General features: G+C 44.3%; 1 protein-coding gene across 6 annotated transcripts in view; it reads left to right on the top strand.

Moving 5' to 3' along the window:
* LOC144122189 (general transcription factor 3C polypeptide 3) overlaps positions 1 to 17,075 on the top strand; it is a 188,808-nt gene that overhangs the window by 111,131 nt on the left and 60,602 nt on the right. Inside the window, exon 20 of one of the 6 annotated variants that reach the window (XR_013312837.1) lies at positions 13,302 to 13,565. The exons of 4 other annotated variants lie outside the window; for them this stretch is intronic. Coding sequence is in view for 1 of the 2 variants with exons in the window: in XM_077655765.1 (XP_077511891.1) it covers positions 13,334 to 13,516 (183 nt within the window). In the remaining variant the exon portion in view is untranslated. The remainder of the gene's footprint in view (positions 1 to 13,301; positions 13,566 to 17,075) is intronic. One more of the 6 variants, XM_077655765.1, reaches the window with a different exon arrangement.

Genomic DNA, 17,075 nt, shown 5'->3' with positions numbered 1-17,075 from the left:
ATTTATTTTTTATTTATGAACACTGCGATCTTGTACACAAGATCATAGCAGGTGGGAACATTGTGTTAATATACAGAATTACAAACAAAACAGAATTGCACATAGAAATTCAACAAGAAAATACAGCAACAAGGTCAATTAACAACAATTAATGCAAATGCTCTTGAAATGAATGTAATGATGTCTGCCTGACAACATCATCCGTGAGGTTATTCCAATCAGTGATGGTCCTTGGAAAAAAGGAATATTTAAAACAATTAACTCGCGAATTTAATGGTGGTATGGAAAGAGAATGGCGATTCCTAGTTTGGTACCCCGAGGAATAAGTAAGGATATTGGAAGTGTCAACTTTGAAATTATTATTAATTAATTGATAGAAAAACTTTAAGCGACATATGCGATTTCTGTTAGGAATAGAGGGTAAACCACTTTTTTTGAGGAGGTCACTGACTGATGCTCGCCCGTAAGTGTTATATATAAACCTTACTGCTTTCTTTTGGATTCTTTCAAGTTTCTTTATGTTTACCTTTGTAAAGTGGTCCCAGATAATTACTGCATATTCTAAGATTGGTCTAATAATAGTGTTGTAGGCAAGGAGGCGTGTACCAGGGGTTGCTAACTTAAGCGAGCGTCGTAAGAAAAAAAGCTTTCGGAGAGCGTTTGCTGAAACATAGTCGACATGCTTGGTCTAAGAAAGGTTATCAGAGATCCATAGACCTAGATACTTATATTCTGTAACTTCATGAAGAAAATTATTATTAGCTGTGTAGTAATATAGCAGAGGGTTCTTTTTAAGTGTTATTCTCATAAATACGGTTTTTTCAAAGTTAATTGACATTTGCCACTTCTCACACCAAGAAACTATTTTTGCAAAATCATTATTCAGCCTAATTTGATCATCAGTCGAACTTATTTTCTCATACAGCACGCAGTCGTCCGCATATAACTTAACACGTACTGACAGGTCTTTAACAATATTATTAATAAACAATAAAAACAGTAGGGGGCCGAGGACGGATCCTTGGGGAACGCCAGAATCGACAGGAACATAATTGGAGCAGGTTTTATGCTGTTCGACAAACTGACGGCGATCAGATAGGTACGATTGTATCCATGTTAATATCTGTTTATTATTTATAGCAAAACTGAGTTTAAGAAGTAATTTCTTGTGCGAAACCTTATCAAAAGCTTTTCGAAAGTCCATAAAGATAACATCTGTTTGTTTTCCTTCTTTGATTGCTGTCGCAACATCATGGATTGTTTCGACCAGCTGAGTGCATGTTGAATACCCTCGTCTGAACCCGTGTTGAACAACTGCCAGTACATTATGCTCGTCGAGGAAATTAGTTAGATGCTTATGAATGATGTGTTCCAATAATTTGCACATTGTCGAAGTTAATGCAATAGGGCGATAATTTTCAATACACGTCCTCTCTCTACTTTTATGCAAAGGCTTAATTCTAGCAGTTTTCCAATCACACGGTAGGACACCTTCTTTCAATGAACGAGTGAATAGGATGCACAAATACTTTGAACACCACTCTGCATACTGTTTAAGGAAGGCATTCGGAATATCATCTGGTCCAGGTGATTTCTTAATATCCAGTTTTAACAATAGATTTAAAACGCCCTCTTCAGAAATTATAACATCAGGCATGGAAGGAAGGGACATGCTAAAGGGTGGGAGACGCCCGTCATCTTTCGTGAAAACTTTCTTAAAGGTGTTATTAAATGCTGATGAAACCTGGTCATTGTCATTTACATGTTGTCCATTTATAATAAACGCATCGGTAGAACGAGAAACTGGTGCAATTGACCGCCAAAACTTTTCAGGTGAAGTTTTTATAAAAGCCGGAAGTTGCTTATTGTAGTATTTTTTTTATCTTTCAGAATGCACTGTTTTAATTTCTCTGAAACTTCATAAATTTTTGCCTCTAAATTGGCTGTTTGATTTTTTTATTCTTTTCTTTAATCGTTTTAGCTTGTGCTGCAATTGCAAAGTTTCTCGCGTAATCCAGGGATTGTGATTGTCTGACTTCTTGCATATCACTGGTACAAAACGCTGAATACAGTCACGAACAATGTTTTTGAAAACAAGCCACAGGTCATCCACGCTACAAGTGCTGTGCAGAAAACTATAATAATGAAGATCTAAAACATCAATAATCAATTCATTGTCAACACAGGCAAAATTCGGAAAGTGTCTAGTATCACCCTTTCGGTCCAATAATACGTCTTCTAATACCAAGATTACGGCTTGATGATCAGAAATTCCGGCCACTACATTCCATCAAAGTTTTTCTTTGATATTGCTTCGTACCAAGAGTAAATCCAGTATTGATGCAGAATCTTGTTGGATTCTAGTAGGGTTCTTCACAATTTGTAAGAGATCGAAATGAAACATGATATCAAGCAGGGCATCTCCTACTGCGTGCGGAGATTGAACAGAAAAAGTAGCCCAGTTTATGTTTGGTAAGTTAAAATCTCCAACTAAAATTAACTTGTCGTCTGGTTTCATGTAGCAATAAAGATATTTCTTAACTTCATCTATGACAGCGACAGAGGAACCGGGAGGCCTATAGATAGCACCAAGGATATGTCGGAAATTGTTAGTGTATACTTTACAAAAGACAGCTTCAACTGTAGCGACATCAGGCAGTTTTAAAATCTGTAATGAACTTTTGAACAGTATAGCTACTCCGCCACCTCTTCTGTCGCGGTCTTTCCGAAAGACTTTATAGTTTCTTGCACAAACTCGGAATCAAATATTTCTTCATTTAACCACGTCAGGATTATGCGTTAACAGCATACCTTCCAGATGGGCGACTTTGTTTGCAACGCTATGACAATTAATAGTAATTATCGTTAATGCCCTCATATCTTCCGTTTGTGATCGTTTCTTTCTTTCAGAAATTTTGTTACGAGCATTGTTCGCTGAGTCCCAAGCAAACATCCTACCATCTACACACAGCTTGTTAAAAAAAAGCTTGACCTTAGCTCCGTTCGATCTTTCTTCCGCTGAGCTTTCCCATAACTTCTTTCTAATATTGCGAACGACGAAAGAAAAGTCTTCCGTGATCGAAAATTCTGTTCCCTTGAGCTTATAGCAAGCTTTTAGGACGAAATTCCTTTCGCGGTAGTCTAGGAACTTGATGACTACTGGGCGACTATTTTCGCTCTTTCTTCCAAGCCTGTGGCATCTCTCTATGCCTTTAACAGTAACATCTAGTTTTTCTTGGAACACCGTCCCGTTCACCTTCGTGATAAGAGACTCAGCAGTCTCATCGCTCTCCTCTTTTATTCCGAAAATAATCAAGTTATTCCTGGCTCCTGTTTTCTAGTTCATCAACCTTGTCTTGCAGGTGTATCACTTTATCTTCCAGCTCAGTCGTTGTTGATTTTAACTCACAAATTCGCTCTTTTAGTTCATTCAAGGATGCCATTTGAACCTCTAACAACTTCATCTTTTCGTTCAGTCCTGCAATATCTGCTTCAATCTTTCCTTGATTTGTCAAAATGTTGTTGATGGAAGCTGTCATATCACTCTGGCCCGAAAGAATCATCTCCAACATTTCCTTATCAGTAGGACCTGGATTTGACTTGATGTCGCCACAGCTCAAAAGGCTCTTCCTAAATGAATACACATCCAAAAGTAAATTTCTTATACTAACTGGGCAAGGCTGCAGCAGTAGGAAACGATCATCACTGCGATAACATTTGGCATGTAAGTGTGCACTAACCTGCATGACAAAGCAGAATGGGTTGACCATTGTGTCCGATGTGCTGCTGCCGAGCCCACTGATTCCGAACGCCAGGTCGCTGGTTCTTATACCCGCTGGTGGAAGCCTATGATGGGACGTCACTGATGCCGGCGCAGGCGTAGTAGCCACAATGAGTGGCTGGAAGATGTTGTCTGCGGGGCAGTCGATGTCTCGTGCAGATAGGTTGATGACCAGGCGCTGTATGGCAATTCCTTCTTCTGCGTGAGTGCGCGGTGCTCGCATTTGCAGCAAGGAAGCCAGAACCTGCACGACAAAGCAGAATGGGTTGACCATTGTGTCCGATGTGCTGCTGCCGAGCCCACTGATTCCGAATGCCAGGCTGCTGCTTCTTATACCCGCTGGTGGAAGCCTATGATGTGACGTCACTGATGCCGGCGCAGGCGTAGTAGCCACAATGAGTGGCTGGAAGATGTTGCCTACGGGGCAGCCGATGTCTCGTGCAGATAGGTTGATGACCAGGCGCTGTATGGCAATTCCTTCTTCTTTGTGAGTGCGCGGTGCTCGCTTTTGCAGCAAGGAAGCCAGAACCTGCACGACAAAGCAGAATGGGTTGATTATTGTGTCCGATGTGCTGCTGCCGAGCCCACTCTGTCAGAAACGAAGGCAATAAAACCAGGCCAAGGGTGTGTTGTGTTGTTAGTGACATTCATTTTTGATGTTCTGGCACATGATAGCAGGATCAGAGTTCTGGACAAGCTGCGTGCATGCAAACACACGATGCATCTTGCACACAAACAATGCTAATGTGCATGCACAAAAAAAAAAGGAAAACGACCCGCACATAAGTGGAAAGGAAAGCAAACAAAATATGGTGTGTGTGGTGGATTGGGGGGGGGGGGGGGGGGGGGTTGAGAGGAGGGGTTGGCATAATAAAAAAAAAAAGAGCGCTAGGGTGAGGAGGCATCTTGCAGCTGCTGCTCCTGTTGCCGTAACTACCCTTCAAGGTCCTGAGAACTCCACGTTTCAGCACAGACGCTACAGTTTGTATGAGGCACTAAACATAACTCGTATCCCCACTCTGCGCACGGCATGCTTAAGCTTATGAAGGACGTGGTGAACATATGGCATGACCGCAATGTTTTCCTATTCCTTGATTTCAATCTTTTGTGGCCCATAGAGTTCCGGCACCCTCTTAGTAATCTCTCTACAACACTGGACAGACGTGCTTATCGAAATCCCGCTGACTTCAACCTCTCCGTCAGAGCGTGGAAACTGTTCTGCACCTGGTATGTGCATGGCCTGGTGATGGCATTCTTGAGAGCTCCTGAAGCAACTTGTCATTCAACGACCTTGGAGTGGGCGGACGTAAATGGCAGAAAACTTCCACGTGCACAAGGTTCGTAGCATGTGAACGATGACTGTCAAATCCAGGAAGCATATCAGCCCTTTGTTTAGTACCGTAAAAACCGGAATATAGGTCGAACTTTTTTTCAAAAAACCATGGTGAAAAGTTGACCCCCGTCTTATGTGCCAGGTCATTGGCAGGAAAACTACGGAAGCCTTGCAACAATGGGCAGCTGAGCTCAACAGCGTCCCTCCATCAGCAGCAGCAGTGCTGCCATTTTGCGTTTCCTATTCCTTGATTTCCAGAATTCCAAAATTGGAAGGAAAGGTTGCGCTGCATGCACGATCGCTTCCTATGACTGCCATATGCATCCGTGTGAATGTGGTAGGGATGCGGACCACAGCGCATCCTGAATTGGAAGGAAAGGTCACGCTGCGTGCAAGATCGCTGCCTGTGAGTGCTGAATGCATCCGCGTGAAAGCGGTAGAGATCGCGCGTGCCTCTAGACTCGCGAGGGCGCAATTCAAGGGCTCGCTATCCTGGATGCGGCGATTCATGAAGAGGAAGGGCTTTGCTCTACGGCACCGTACTTCTGTGTGCCAGAAACAAACACGCGGGTTGGTAAGCACGATACTGTTAAAAATTGGCCGGGTGCACATACGAGCAGCATATAAATGAAAATAAATACTGTCATCATTGTGCAACCTGTCTAGTCGCATTTGTTTCAAGGTAAGGGCGTCTTTCGGTACTTTTTCCATTGAAAAAGATTTTTTTCATGTTTAGAATTGGTTAGTTGGGGGGTCGACCTATATTCCAGTCCGACCTATAGTCCGGCTTTTACGGTAGTTCCTTGGTCAGAGAAAATGGGGGAACAAGGGTTTCATAGAGTGCAAACAGATGGAAGGTCACGTGTGGTCACATGGCTGCTGCTTCTTTGTCTCGCCTTTCGTCTCAAGATGTTCGTGCACCTATTTGCAGGACACATGTTCTCGGAAAAAAGCTTATCCTAGCTTTGCCTCGCCACCCACTTGTGGGGTATTGTTACCCACGGATAGACAAGCATATCCCCTCATCATCAGCATCATCAGCCTGACTACACACACTGCAGGGCAAAGGCCTCTCCCGTGTCTCTCCAATTAACCCTGTCCTTTGCCAGCTGCGCCCACTCTATGCCTGCAAACTTCCTAATCTCATCCGCCCACTTAACCTTCTGTTGCCCCCTGCTACACTTGCCTTCTCTTGAAATGCACTCGGTTACCCTTAAGGGGGATGCGAGGATCAGATCGCGAAAATCACGGAAAAAAATCAATTTTTGGAAACCACGCGTTTCGGTATGTGCAACGCCTAATCTATGTTATAAATGGTTTCGCTTAAAAGGCACCAAAAATGCATGAAAAATTTAATTTGTCAGTGCGCAGGGTGAGAAAACAGTTATAAATTGTGCAAAATCTGCGGAGCCATATCTCGTCTTTCCCGCCACAGAGCGCCGCCATCTTGGTATCGTTCAAAAGCTATAAGTTCCGCCGTTTTGTTTCTGAATTCTTCAGTCGTCGCCATCTTGTAACAGTCGCACAAGCACAAAAGAAGCGCGGGTATGCCAGGGGTGGTCACACGAGCCCTCCGATGAAAGCGGGCCTCCAATTGGCTGCCGGTCTGAAAGGCGCCTCCTCCATTCATTATTGATGCGGCAGCGGGCAAGCTGGCAACCACAGCGGACCGCTGTTTTCTGCTTCGCAAACCACGCCGGAGTCTTCATTTTACACGTAGAATTCGGATTTCTGAAAGCCCACAAGTTAGTAATGCATCGTCACTTATTTGAATTTGAAAAGAAATACTGGCCTTCCAGCATCTTGTAGTGCTGCCAAATTCACAAGGCAGGACACTGCAGCGGGCACTCCTGACAAAACAAATTCGCGGCTAACATTTCTGCAAAAAATGGAAGAAATATTAACGCACAAAGAAGGTAATAATAGCTGTAGATTTTAATATGTATTAACATAGGTGATCAAGCAAGAATTAAGTGCGTAATGCTAGGGGCCCATATACTGTGCGATGTCAGTGCATTAAGGCACTCCAGATGATAGAAATTATCCGAAGCCCTCCACTGCAGCATCCGTAGCCCGAGTCACATTGGGACGTTTAACCACATAAAACTAAACTGAACATTGAGTACCAGAGCTTTCTATCATCCTGCAGCGTCAAAAATAGCACAGTTAATCTAACTAGAATAACGCCTACATCCTCTTCCGTAATTGACCATGTTTCATTTCATTTCATTTTGATACCTTAAAGACTCAGTAAGGGGTATTACATAAGGGATGGGTACAAATAGTGTGGCAAGCAAGTATTTAACACATCCCTGTGGGCATGATCTTATTGCACTCAGTGTGCAGCGTTAATGAAATTAGTGAAGAATGTGTGACTGAAGTTCGCAAATCTAACAGATCACTTCAGCTTTCTTAAACACTGCTACTGCACAGTGCAAAGTACTATGCAATTGCATTGTTTAAAAAAGCTGATCTGTTAGATTGGAGTCACTGTGCAATAGATGGTTGGAGGTTGGAGCTCATTCGGCAAGCCTAAGGCCCATTTCATATGCTGCGAAGGTCACCGTTTGACACTGCGAATTCGTTCGGTCTGCGGCTGGAGAGGGCCGCCGCTCTGGCCGCAGATGGCTTGCGAATGATTTCCGTCCGGTTGGAATTCATTCACAGCTTCGATGTGTTCGCTCTGCGACTGAGCAATAGTGAGCATCCACTGCTTGGCTTCCCGTCAGGAAGGGTTGAAATGCGGGCCAGTTGGTTCATAGTAACTTGAAAAAAACCAGCCACAAAAGACAATGGACAAGAGAAGGAGTGTACACGCCACAACGATTTATTAGACAAAAACATAGTACCAACAAGGCCAGCAGAGCATGCGCAACAGACGTATCACAACTCACAGCGCATAGGGCACACAAGATACACCTCTACCGTGACCAGCCTAAAAAAGCAAATTCCTTTTCGAGTAAGCGCACCGAAGTTGTGCTAATGCAATGTTGGCCTGACAAACTGATATGGTAAGCCTCCAAGATTTCTCGCTCTTGCTTACCCCTGCCTTAACCCTGCCTAGCAACATAATGATTCTTGGTAGAGGCAGGGGTAAGCAAGAGCGAGAAATCTTGGAGGCTTACCATATCAGTTTGTCAGGCCAACATTGCATTAGCACACTTCAGTGCGCTTACTCGAAAAGGAATTTGCTTTTTTAGGCCGGTCACGGTAGAGGTGTATCTTGTGTGCCCTATGCGCTGTGAGTTGTGATGCGGATGTTGCGCATGCTCTGCTGGCCTTGCTGGGACTATGTTTTTGTCTAATAAATCGTTGTGGCGTGTACACTCCTTCTCTTGTCCATTGTCTTTTGTGGCTGGTTTTTTTTCAAGTTTCCTGTCAGGCTTGGCTTTGGCCAGGCTTGGCTTTGGCCATCATGTACTTTTTGAATAATTCAGAGCTGTTTACTTTGATAAAAAGATAGGAAATGTTACCTTGTATCTAAAAGTTTGCATGACTGCAACAACATAAACACATTCCATGTTGCATTACTGCCGCGTTTATTCACAGGTTGGATAAGCAGACATCTAGCAACCCTGTTGTCACAACCAAACGAATTCGCAGGTTCTGCATTGCATGTGAAAGCACTGAGCGGCAGTCGCATTGCGGCGTCAGCGGCGGCACCGAATTCGCAGTGTCGGTGCGGCAAAATTTGTAGCATGTGAAATGGGCCTAATGAGACAAGTCGATAAGCTCTGAAAGTAGACAACTTTTACATTACATTTTCAACCTGGCATAACTTAGGCACCAATACACTTCACAGGCGGGCCACATCCACACTGCAATGCCAATAGGAAAATAAGAAAAAATAAAGTGGTAATCTGCAAAACTCACACCATCCTGGCACTATGTTTTTTGCACGTTCTGTTTTCTCGCAGATTCACGCTATACAGCTACACCCCGCCTCAACATTTTTCACAGTGTAGAGCAAGAGACAGGCACGTCGCACTGGCTCCCGGAGCTTCGTGGTATGCTCGCGAATGCGGGCAAACGCAATTGCAGCAGCAATTGCATCGTGCTTGTAACTTCCACTCCAGTGCAAACAGGTTGTGTTATATAGTACAATTGTGTTGCAGCACTTCATACACACGTACTTGCCTCGCAAGTACCGCAGGGCCGTTTCTTTCATCCAGAGCAAGAAAGTGTCAGCATCCATCAAAGGATCAGGTGCAAAAGAAGGTCTTTGCTAGCGCATAGGTGACACATCACATAACACAGGCAAGCAACCAAAGAGTAAACAAACTGCACATTGTAGCAAAAGCAACAAACTGCACATTGTAGCAAAAGCAAAGGTCGAAAGAAGCTCCACATGATGAAAGACAACGTAATGATTGCGCCAGAGCTGTTGCCTGAAGGAGTGGATTGGATCAACTCTTAGGAATGTTGCTCTGCCGTGGCCCCTGGTTGGGGTTTAGTTTTCATGGAAACCTGCCTGCCTCGGTTACATGGGTGGAATGCTGGAGGTGAAAAGGGTGTTAAGAGAAGTGTCTCCAGAAAGTCACGCAGTTAATTTCACGTTTCACATCAGCACCACATTCGAGTGACCTTAATCAATTAATCTGAATATTAAACTAATTGGTGGTAGAAATGTGGTCGGGTGAATTTCGTGATTTGCAAAATAAAATTTCTTTTCAATTTTTGGTCTGAGGAAAAATAAAATATATATGCCATGTCGTAAGTTCACGTCCCTGAAAGGATATTCACGGATACCCCTCGGACATCTGCCCGCAGGTGTCCACCAGCCATCTGACAACGAATGTCCCCCAGACATTCACCAAATCACCTATGTGTATATCCGGATATGGACATCCGTAGGGATGCCCTATGGACATGCCCGCATGGCATCGGAGATTCGGATCTTAATCGGACCTTCCAAGGGTATCCTTGGTTGACGGATGATTTCATTTCATGCCAGAAAGCCTTGGAGCCTAGTCCCTTTTATATACTGTAGCTTGTTTCATTTTTCGTATTTTATCCCAGCATTTTCCAGATTTTTTTTTTCATTTGTACAGCTGGACCGTCCTTTGGCAAGTGGTTATATATGTCCACGATTTCTGTGTTCACCAACCGAGAATAAATCTTTAAGACACATGTACAGTCGTGGACAGAATAAAATAGACCACAGCTCTGGTTAAAAAGCACAGGTCAGCACCATCTAGTCGAAAAACTGCCTTGTGTCAAGACATTTTCATGAGCATGCGCGCCCTGTCTAACTCGCAGCCTCTCAATACTGCTCGCTTCTGCTCGGTACGATCAAATAGTAGCGAGTGGTACGAAATGGCGCCGCTATGGGCGCCATGGATGGTGCGCTGTCAGAATGCGTTGGCACTCACAGCCGTCCTCCACGTCCAGCTCTTGCGGCATCTGACCACTGCTGCGTCGGTCCTGTAGCCGGCTGCATTGATTTTTTCTACCACTGAAGACAATCCCGCCTAGACAGTGGCAGAATGGTGTGGCGTGTCCCCTGCTAGGTTCATAATTCTCGGTTAGCGGTGGGTCGCGAGAATGATGGCACGCGATCCACTGATACTAGCCACACGCTGTCTAACACTGCAGGGTTTTTAAGCTGTAGATGTAATTGAATAATGGCAGGGAATGGGCGTGTTGGTTTTCCATTCCAACAGTGAAAGTGCTCAAAAAGTCAAGGTAGACAGAATAAGAGAGACATACAAAGTGCTTACTTGCAACTGATTTTATTTGATGCAAAAACCACTTATACTCTTGGTAATCACCTGCGCATGCTTGTAAGATCATTACCAACGAGTGATGACTGACACATGTTATCTGGTAACCCAGATGCCCGATGTAAGATATGACTTCTCTTTTTCGGGCAACAAAATTGAGTGCTATCTCTAAAGCCCCCAGAATCTCTCGCGTTATTTGACATTTGCTTTTAAAAAGTATTTTACATCTGTGGAAAACGGGACGACAGCCTTCCTTGCTTTTGCCCTTGCACTTGAGACAATGGATACCCATGTGCCCCCCCCCCCCCCCCCCCCGTTTGTTTTCCACATTGTAATTATGCTCTCCTAACCTCTCATTTGGGCATGTTCCTGTCTGTCCTTCTGCCTTGTGGGCATCTTACAAATGGCTTTTGGTTCCTGATTGTGCAAGCATATAAGCAGTTCCATATAAGCATAGGCTATCACACAACATGAGAAAAATTGGCAACAAGGTAAACATAAATGTTTTGTTTTCTGCCCCAAATAAGTTGAGCACCCTGTGCAGGAAAAGCACTTCTGGAAACCAGGGAAAGGCCGCTTGCACAATCAGGCACCAAAAGCCGTTTGTAAGATGTGCAGAAAGCGTTGTGTACAAGGTGCCCTTGACATGTGGCAAATTTTATATAGGGCAATGAGAGGTTAGGAGAGCATAATTACAATGTGGAAAACAAACGGGGGGCGCACATGGGTATCCATTGTCTCAAGTGCAAGGGCAAAAGCAAGGAAGGCTGTCGTCCCGTTTTTCACAGATGTAAAATACTTTTTAAAAGCAAATGTCAAATAACGCGAGAGATTCTGGAGGCTTTAGAGATAGCATGAGCGGGTGATAGTTGCGTAAGCGCTTTATAAATTTTGTTGCCCGAAAAAGAGGTCATATCTTACATTGGGCACGTGGGTTACCCGATAACATGTGTCAGTCATCACTCGTTAATATGGTCTTGTAAGCATACACAGGTGATTACCAATAGTATAAAAGTGTTTTTCGCATGAAATAAAATCAGTTGCAAGCGTAAGTGCTTCGTATGTCTCTTATTCTGTCGTCCTTATTTTTTTAGAGCTTTCACTGTCAAGACAGTTGATATAGTTTCCTGCGTCTGCTTTCTCTAACGATAAATCCCGTAGTCCACACTGCGTTGTTGTTTTTTTTTTCCTGGAATGTGGAGGGCTGGACACCGTGCAAACCATACGTCCGGCTTGAGGCTCTACCCCTTACAGCTTTAAAATATTAGGCTTTCCTAAGGAAAGCTGCCTTTTCTTGAAGCTTTTTGGTGCGTTGCCAGTGCGGCATGCAATCATACATAGCAGGAGCAGTTGCGAGAGCTCTTAAACTTATTTCTTTTCATTTACAGGATAATATCAGGGCTCAGATATCAGTGCACAATTTCAAAAAGTAAAAGTTGGTGATCTAGCCAGCAATACCCCACTACAGAAGAGTACTGTATGTGTGTTTTGCCGAGTTCTGTTGATATTCACAGATGGCTACCGCTCTCTGTGATCAACCCTTTGTGCACTTCTTCCGTTGCGCTTGTGTGCTGTATTGGAGGGCGACCAAGTGATCAAATGGGAGCGACGGAGAAAGCGCACTTGTCGGTGATTGCTTATTTATTTTTTTATTCAAATACCGTAAAGGCCCTCTCGGAGAGGGTATTGCATAGTGTGTTACATATTATTCGCACTAGAAGAAAATAACGTCGAATTTGCTAACCAGCGACACTTTCTTTGCATACTGCATATTCAGTAACGTACGAAGCTTCCTTCTGCAGCCGAAAACTGCGATACATAAATAGAGAACGTAGATTCATCTGTAAAAACTTGTGATTTTCGATGCTCCCCTCAGCCACTTTCCTTGCATATTCCAGCCCTGTCCTTCCTTCCGATTCTGTGAGTCGAGGCTTCTGGACAGCGATGTGATTTTACAGTGCAGCTTGTTGAAGCCTCCCTTGATTGGTTCCTTTGCACGACACATGCAGGGAGAGCGCCTCTCTGATGAAAGAAGAGGGTCTGTCACAGCCACGGCAACTATCAGCTGACCCTCTTTCGTTATTCTTTGTCGCCTTGTACGGCATGCATCCCAGTGTTTGGCTTCATCTCTTTACGCTTGAGTTATGCGACTTGCTGTGGTTGTTGTTCTTTCTAATGCCTACAGATTTCCCTCTGGCTTACACGTTCGAAGTAAAGTCGCACGATGAATCTCCGTTCCTCAAGAGGCACTCGAGCCAGCATGTCAGTTCGAGTTGAAATCAGTTCTTGTTTTTGGTTTCTCGCAGGCCAACAGGTGACTTGTGATGTAGTACTTGCGTTATGCGAAAAGCATTTTATCATGCCTGAACGAAGTGCAGCCCGGAACGAAAATCGTTCCGACTACCGGTGAGAGACCAATAATAAGCGTTCTGTACCGCTGCCATCATGCTCATTTCTTTTTAAGAATGCAACGAGTTTGCGTCGGCTCTGCTGCAGTCTGCTCTTCGCTGTGCACTGCAAGCCATGGCTCACGATGAAGCAACCAGATTCGAGCAGCAGACCCGTGGCGTGCAGCACTGCCGGCTTCTTTTTCTGTTTACTACCCTCACCACTTCTTTCACCACGTTTATCTGCACGCTGGCCGTACTGATGCCGGTGCAACCAAGCAAACCAAGTTGACATCGACATTCCACAGCACAAGAGCAGATCGCGGAGAACGGTCTCTGCGGTAAGCCATTCCGACAGCGCATCAGCAGCATGATTTCACACTAGTCACTACGATGAAAGAGCACACAAATCAAAAGTGAGCGATTTGGATAGGCCGCGAACTAAGAGGGCACACATGGTCATGCAAACGTCTTGACACCAGGCAGCGTTTCCACTAGATGGCGCTGACCCACTTTTTTTTTATCCGGAGCCGTGGTCCATTTTATTCTGTCTACGACTGTACATTAATTTTTTCTGCCATTATTTACCTCAGTGGTTTTGTTTTTTATTGATTAAATAAACCTTGCTCAACACACCTCCTTGTCTTTGCTCATGCCATATTTGCTCATATATTTGCTCATGCCATATTATATAATAAAGACTGATCTAAGGTAAAAGTCCAGTCATGCTTTGAGAAGCATAAGCTGCAAGAAAAGAAATTTGTAACAAGCCCTTGGAAGTGCAAGCTGTTATTTCCATGTACATTGCTTTCCTCCAGAATTCCTTATACGCAGATAAATTTGCGCATCTCGGCAGCAACCTTTATTTCCCTACAGGAAGAAATAACTGCAAAATACTAAGCTCTGTTGAAGACCAAGCTTCCAAACAGCTCATATGGGTGCTTTCTGGCTGCGCGCGTGAAGCAGAAACTTTGAACCAGTTTCAAGTAACGATACAAACGCCGCACGCTGTTCCCATGCCGGCACAGCATCTGCAGAAAGGCATACAAAAATTACAGTGGTCAGTTCAAACTCAGCAAATAAGTAGGCCCTCTAATAAATATACTAGCAATTGCATCGCTTGCAATAACAGCTGCAAACAGAACCGCGCAGCTCCGATGTAGCCCCAGTATCGCCACACCCACTATGCGCCGGGCGGCCAACATAGAGTACCACTGCACTCGGTGCCCTCCCTCGGGGGATCGTGGCGGTCGTCGCAAAAGCGGCCCTCTCTCCACCGCTGGTCACACTGCCCTGTATTCTAGAGCACTGTAATCCAGCTAGCTACAACTCCCAACGAAGCACGCTGTTTCACTGGTCTCGTGGAATGGCTTGATTGCACTTCCGGGTGGCAGCCTTTCTTCAGGCCCGAAAAGGCCCTCCTCTTTGCAGTGCAAGCAAAAAGTTCATCACGCTGGCTCTTCCAAAGGCAAACATTCTTTTTGTCCACGCTGAGGTCCCGACCAGCTTGCACCGCGCATGAGTAAGCAGAACTTTTTGCTTGAAGGCGGTATTATAATGACACCGTGTGCTTGATGCCACGATGTCAGTGAAAAACCACGTGTGGAAAAATTGCACTGCTGAGGAACGGACACGCGCCACTGCACGAAGAGAAAACGAGGTGAAAATGGTAGCCAATGCTCATGTGTGTTTTTATCAACATTGGCTATGGATAGTAATGGCTACGTCTTCTGTTGGCGTTTCATGGGGCGCCACCTGCGTGCTACTTTTTTTTGTTTTATGCATTGTCGTTATATTTTATGAATATGACAAAATCCTCGAATCTATGCCAACCCAAGAGTTTCGTAGCTACTGTTGTTAAAAAACTGTCATCCTAGATTCGAATAATTACCATAAGTCACTAAATGAACTGAGAACACAGTGAAATGGTTTAGAAACAAGCTCCTACTTAACATTATTAAGAAAACGAAATTTACACTTTTCACCTCTAACAGAAAACAGGGGCCTAAAACATGTGCCCTAGAGGTCTGAGAAATACCCGTTAATCAGGCAGATGCAAGTATTTAGGAATATCCATAGATGAATCCCTTAATTGGACTCCAAATAGAAACACTCTGCAAGAAATTGACCTTTGCCTTCGCCGCATTAATTAAAGCAAGACAGCATTTAAGCATTAATACATTGCACATGATCTATATATATAATCAGTGTATTTCACTGCCACCTAGCATACTGCATTCATTCTTAAGGCTTCACTTGTGCATCGTACCTTGCACTGCCCATTTCTCCTCAAAAAAGAGCATGAAGAATAATATCGGCGTCCTGGCGTTCTTCATCAGAGCTGTTCTTAAAATCATGACAGGCAGAGCAGAACAATGCATCTAAAACTTACCATGCAGAAAACCAAAGTAATGTTCGACAGTCTCGCAAGGGAACAGCAGTTCACATTTGGTAGCGAGGTGCTGAAATTAGTAAGGGAATAAGTCTTTTTTGGGCAGGTAGTGACCGCTGATCCGGATCATGTGACGGAAATAACATTAAGAATAACAATGCGGTGGAGCGCACATGGCATGCTCTCTCAGATGGTGAATGGCAGTTTAACAACATCCCTCAAGAGAAAAGTGTACAACAGCTGTATATTACCGGTACTCACCTACAGGGCAGAAACGTGGAGGCCAACAAAAAGGGTTCAGCTGAAGTTAAGGACAACGCATCGAGCCATGGAAAGAAAAAAGATAAGGTGTAACGTTAAGAGACCGGAAGTGGGCAGAGTGAGTGAGGGAACAAAGGCAGATTAACGACATCCTAGTCAACGGAGTGGATTCCAAGAGAAGGCAAGCATAGCAGGGGGCGGCAGAAGGTTAGGTGGGCGGATGAGATTAGGAGGTTTGCAGGCATAGGGTGGGCGCAGCTGGCAAAGGACAGGGTTAATTGTGGAGACATGGGAGAGGCTTTTGCCCTGCAGCCGGCGTAGTCAGGCTGAGGGTGATTATTATAATTATTATAAAAGCAAATACACTTTGTAGCTCTTCAATCTTACTACTGCCTACGATCAACACTTCACATGCTGTACAGTAATATGGATGTCAAACAATATCATTTATCAGCGTTAAAATATGAAATGGCATTTGATCCAGCAGAGAACACCTATCAGACATTGCACCCGCTCTAAAACGTACGCCTCACTCTGCTAGTCAAATGTTCGAAAGTTGCAGCCAGAATCAACTGCCTAGAACTATTGCATTTTGGTAATGGTTCCGTGACTAGCTATCGGCTAAGGACCCGGTTGCTCGTATTAGCGTCAACTTTGTGCATCTTTTCTCTGTAATAATGAGGAAAGAAACAAATATATATATTTTCCAAAAAACAATATTTGGTTATGAAATGAGCACCCAAAAAATTAGCCAGTTTTCAAAAAATATAAACTGTAATGTCCAACCCCTAGATGTAGTAGCCCTGACAAGCATGTGGGAAATTACTGCTGTTGGTGTGAATATGTTTCTTAGTTGCTAGGGGTGCAGGCAAGGGAAGAAGGCTGTGTTTTTTGTGGTGTTGTGAACCACCAAGTGGCCAGTACTGCACGCTCTTAGGTAGTGGCACTCGCTGACCTCTCGGGGAAATATGTTGACCAGCGGTGGTGGTGTGCACCCCTCCTGGCAGCATGGCCTGTGCAGAATGGTAACCAGCAAAGATGGTCGTGGTGTCGGTGGGGGATCCCCTTGCATGTCATGGCATGCTGTTGCATGGGGCCATCATATTCTGCATAGTTGGCAACATGCGATTTATTTTGTGTTCTGTGGAGCACCATTCTTGGTAAAGGTTCTGACTGTGCAAGAAAGACCTATGCAACC

The sequence above is a fragment of the Amblyomma americanum genome, chromosome 2 (assembly GCF_052857255.1).
Source record: "Amblyomma americanum isolate KBUSLIRL-KWMA chromosome 2, ASM5285725v1, whole genome shotgun sequence".
In the NCBI taxonomy this organism is placed as follows: domain Eukaryota; kingdom Metazoa; phylum Arthropoda; class Arachnida; order Ixodida; family Ixodidae; genus Amblyomma; species Amblyomma americanum.
Note: the sequence above shows the minus strand (reverse complement) of the source record. Positions and strands in the feature narration are given on the sequence as shown.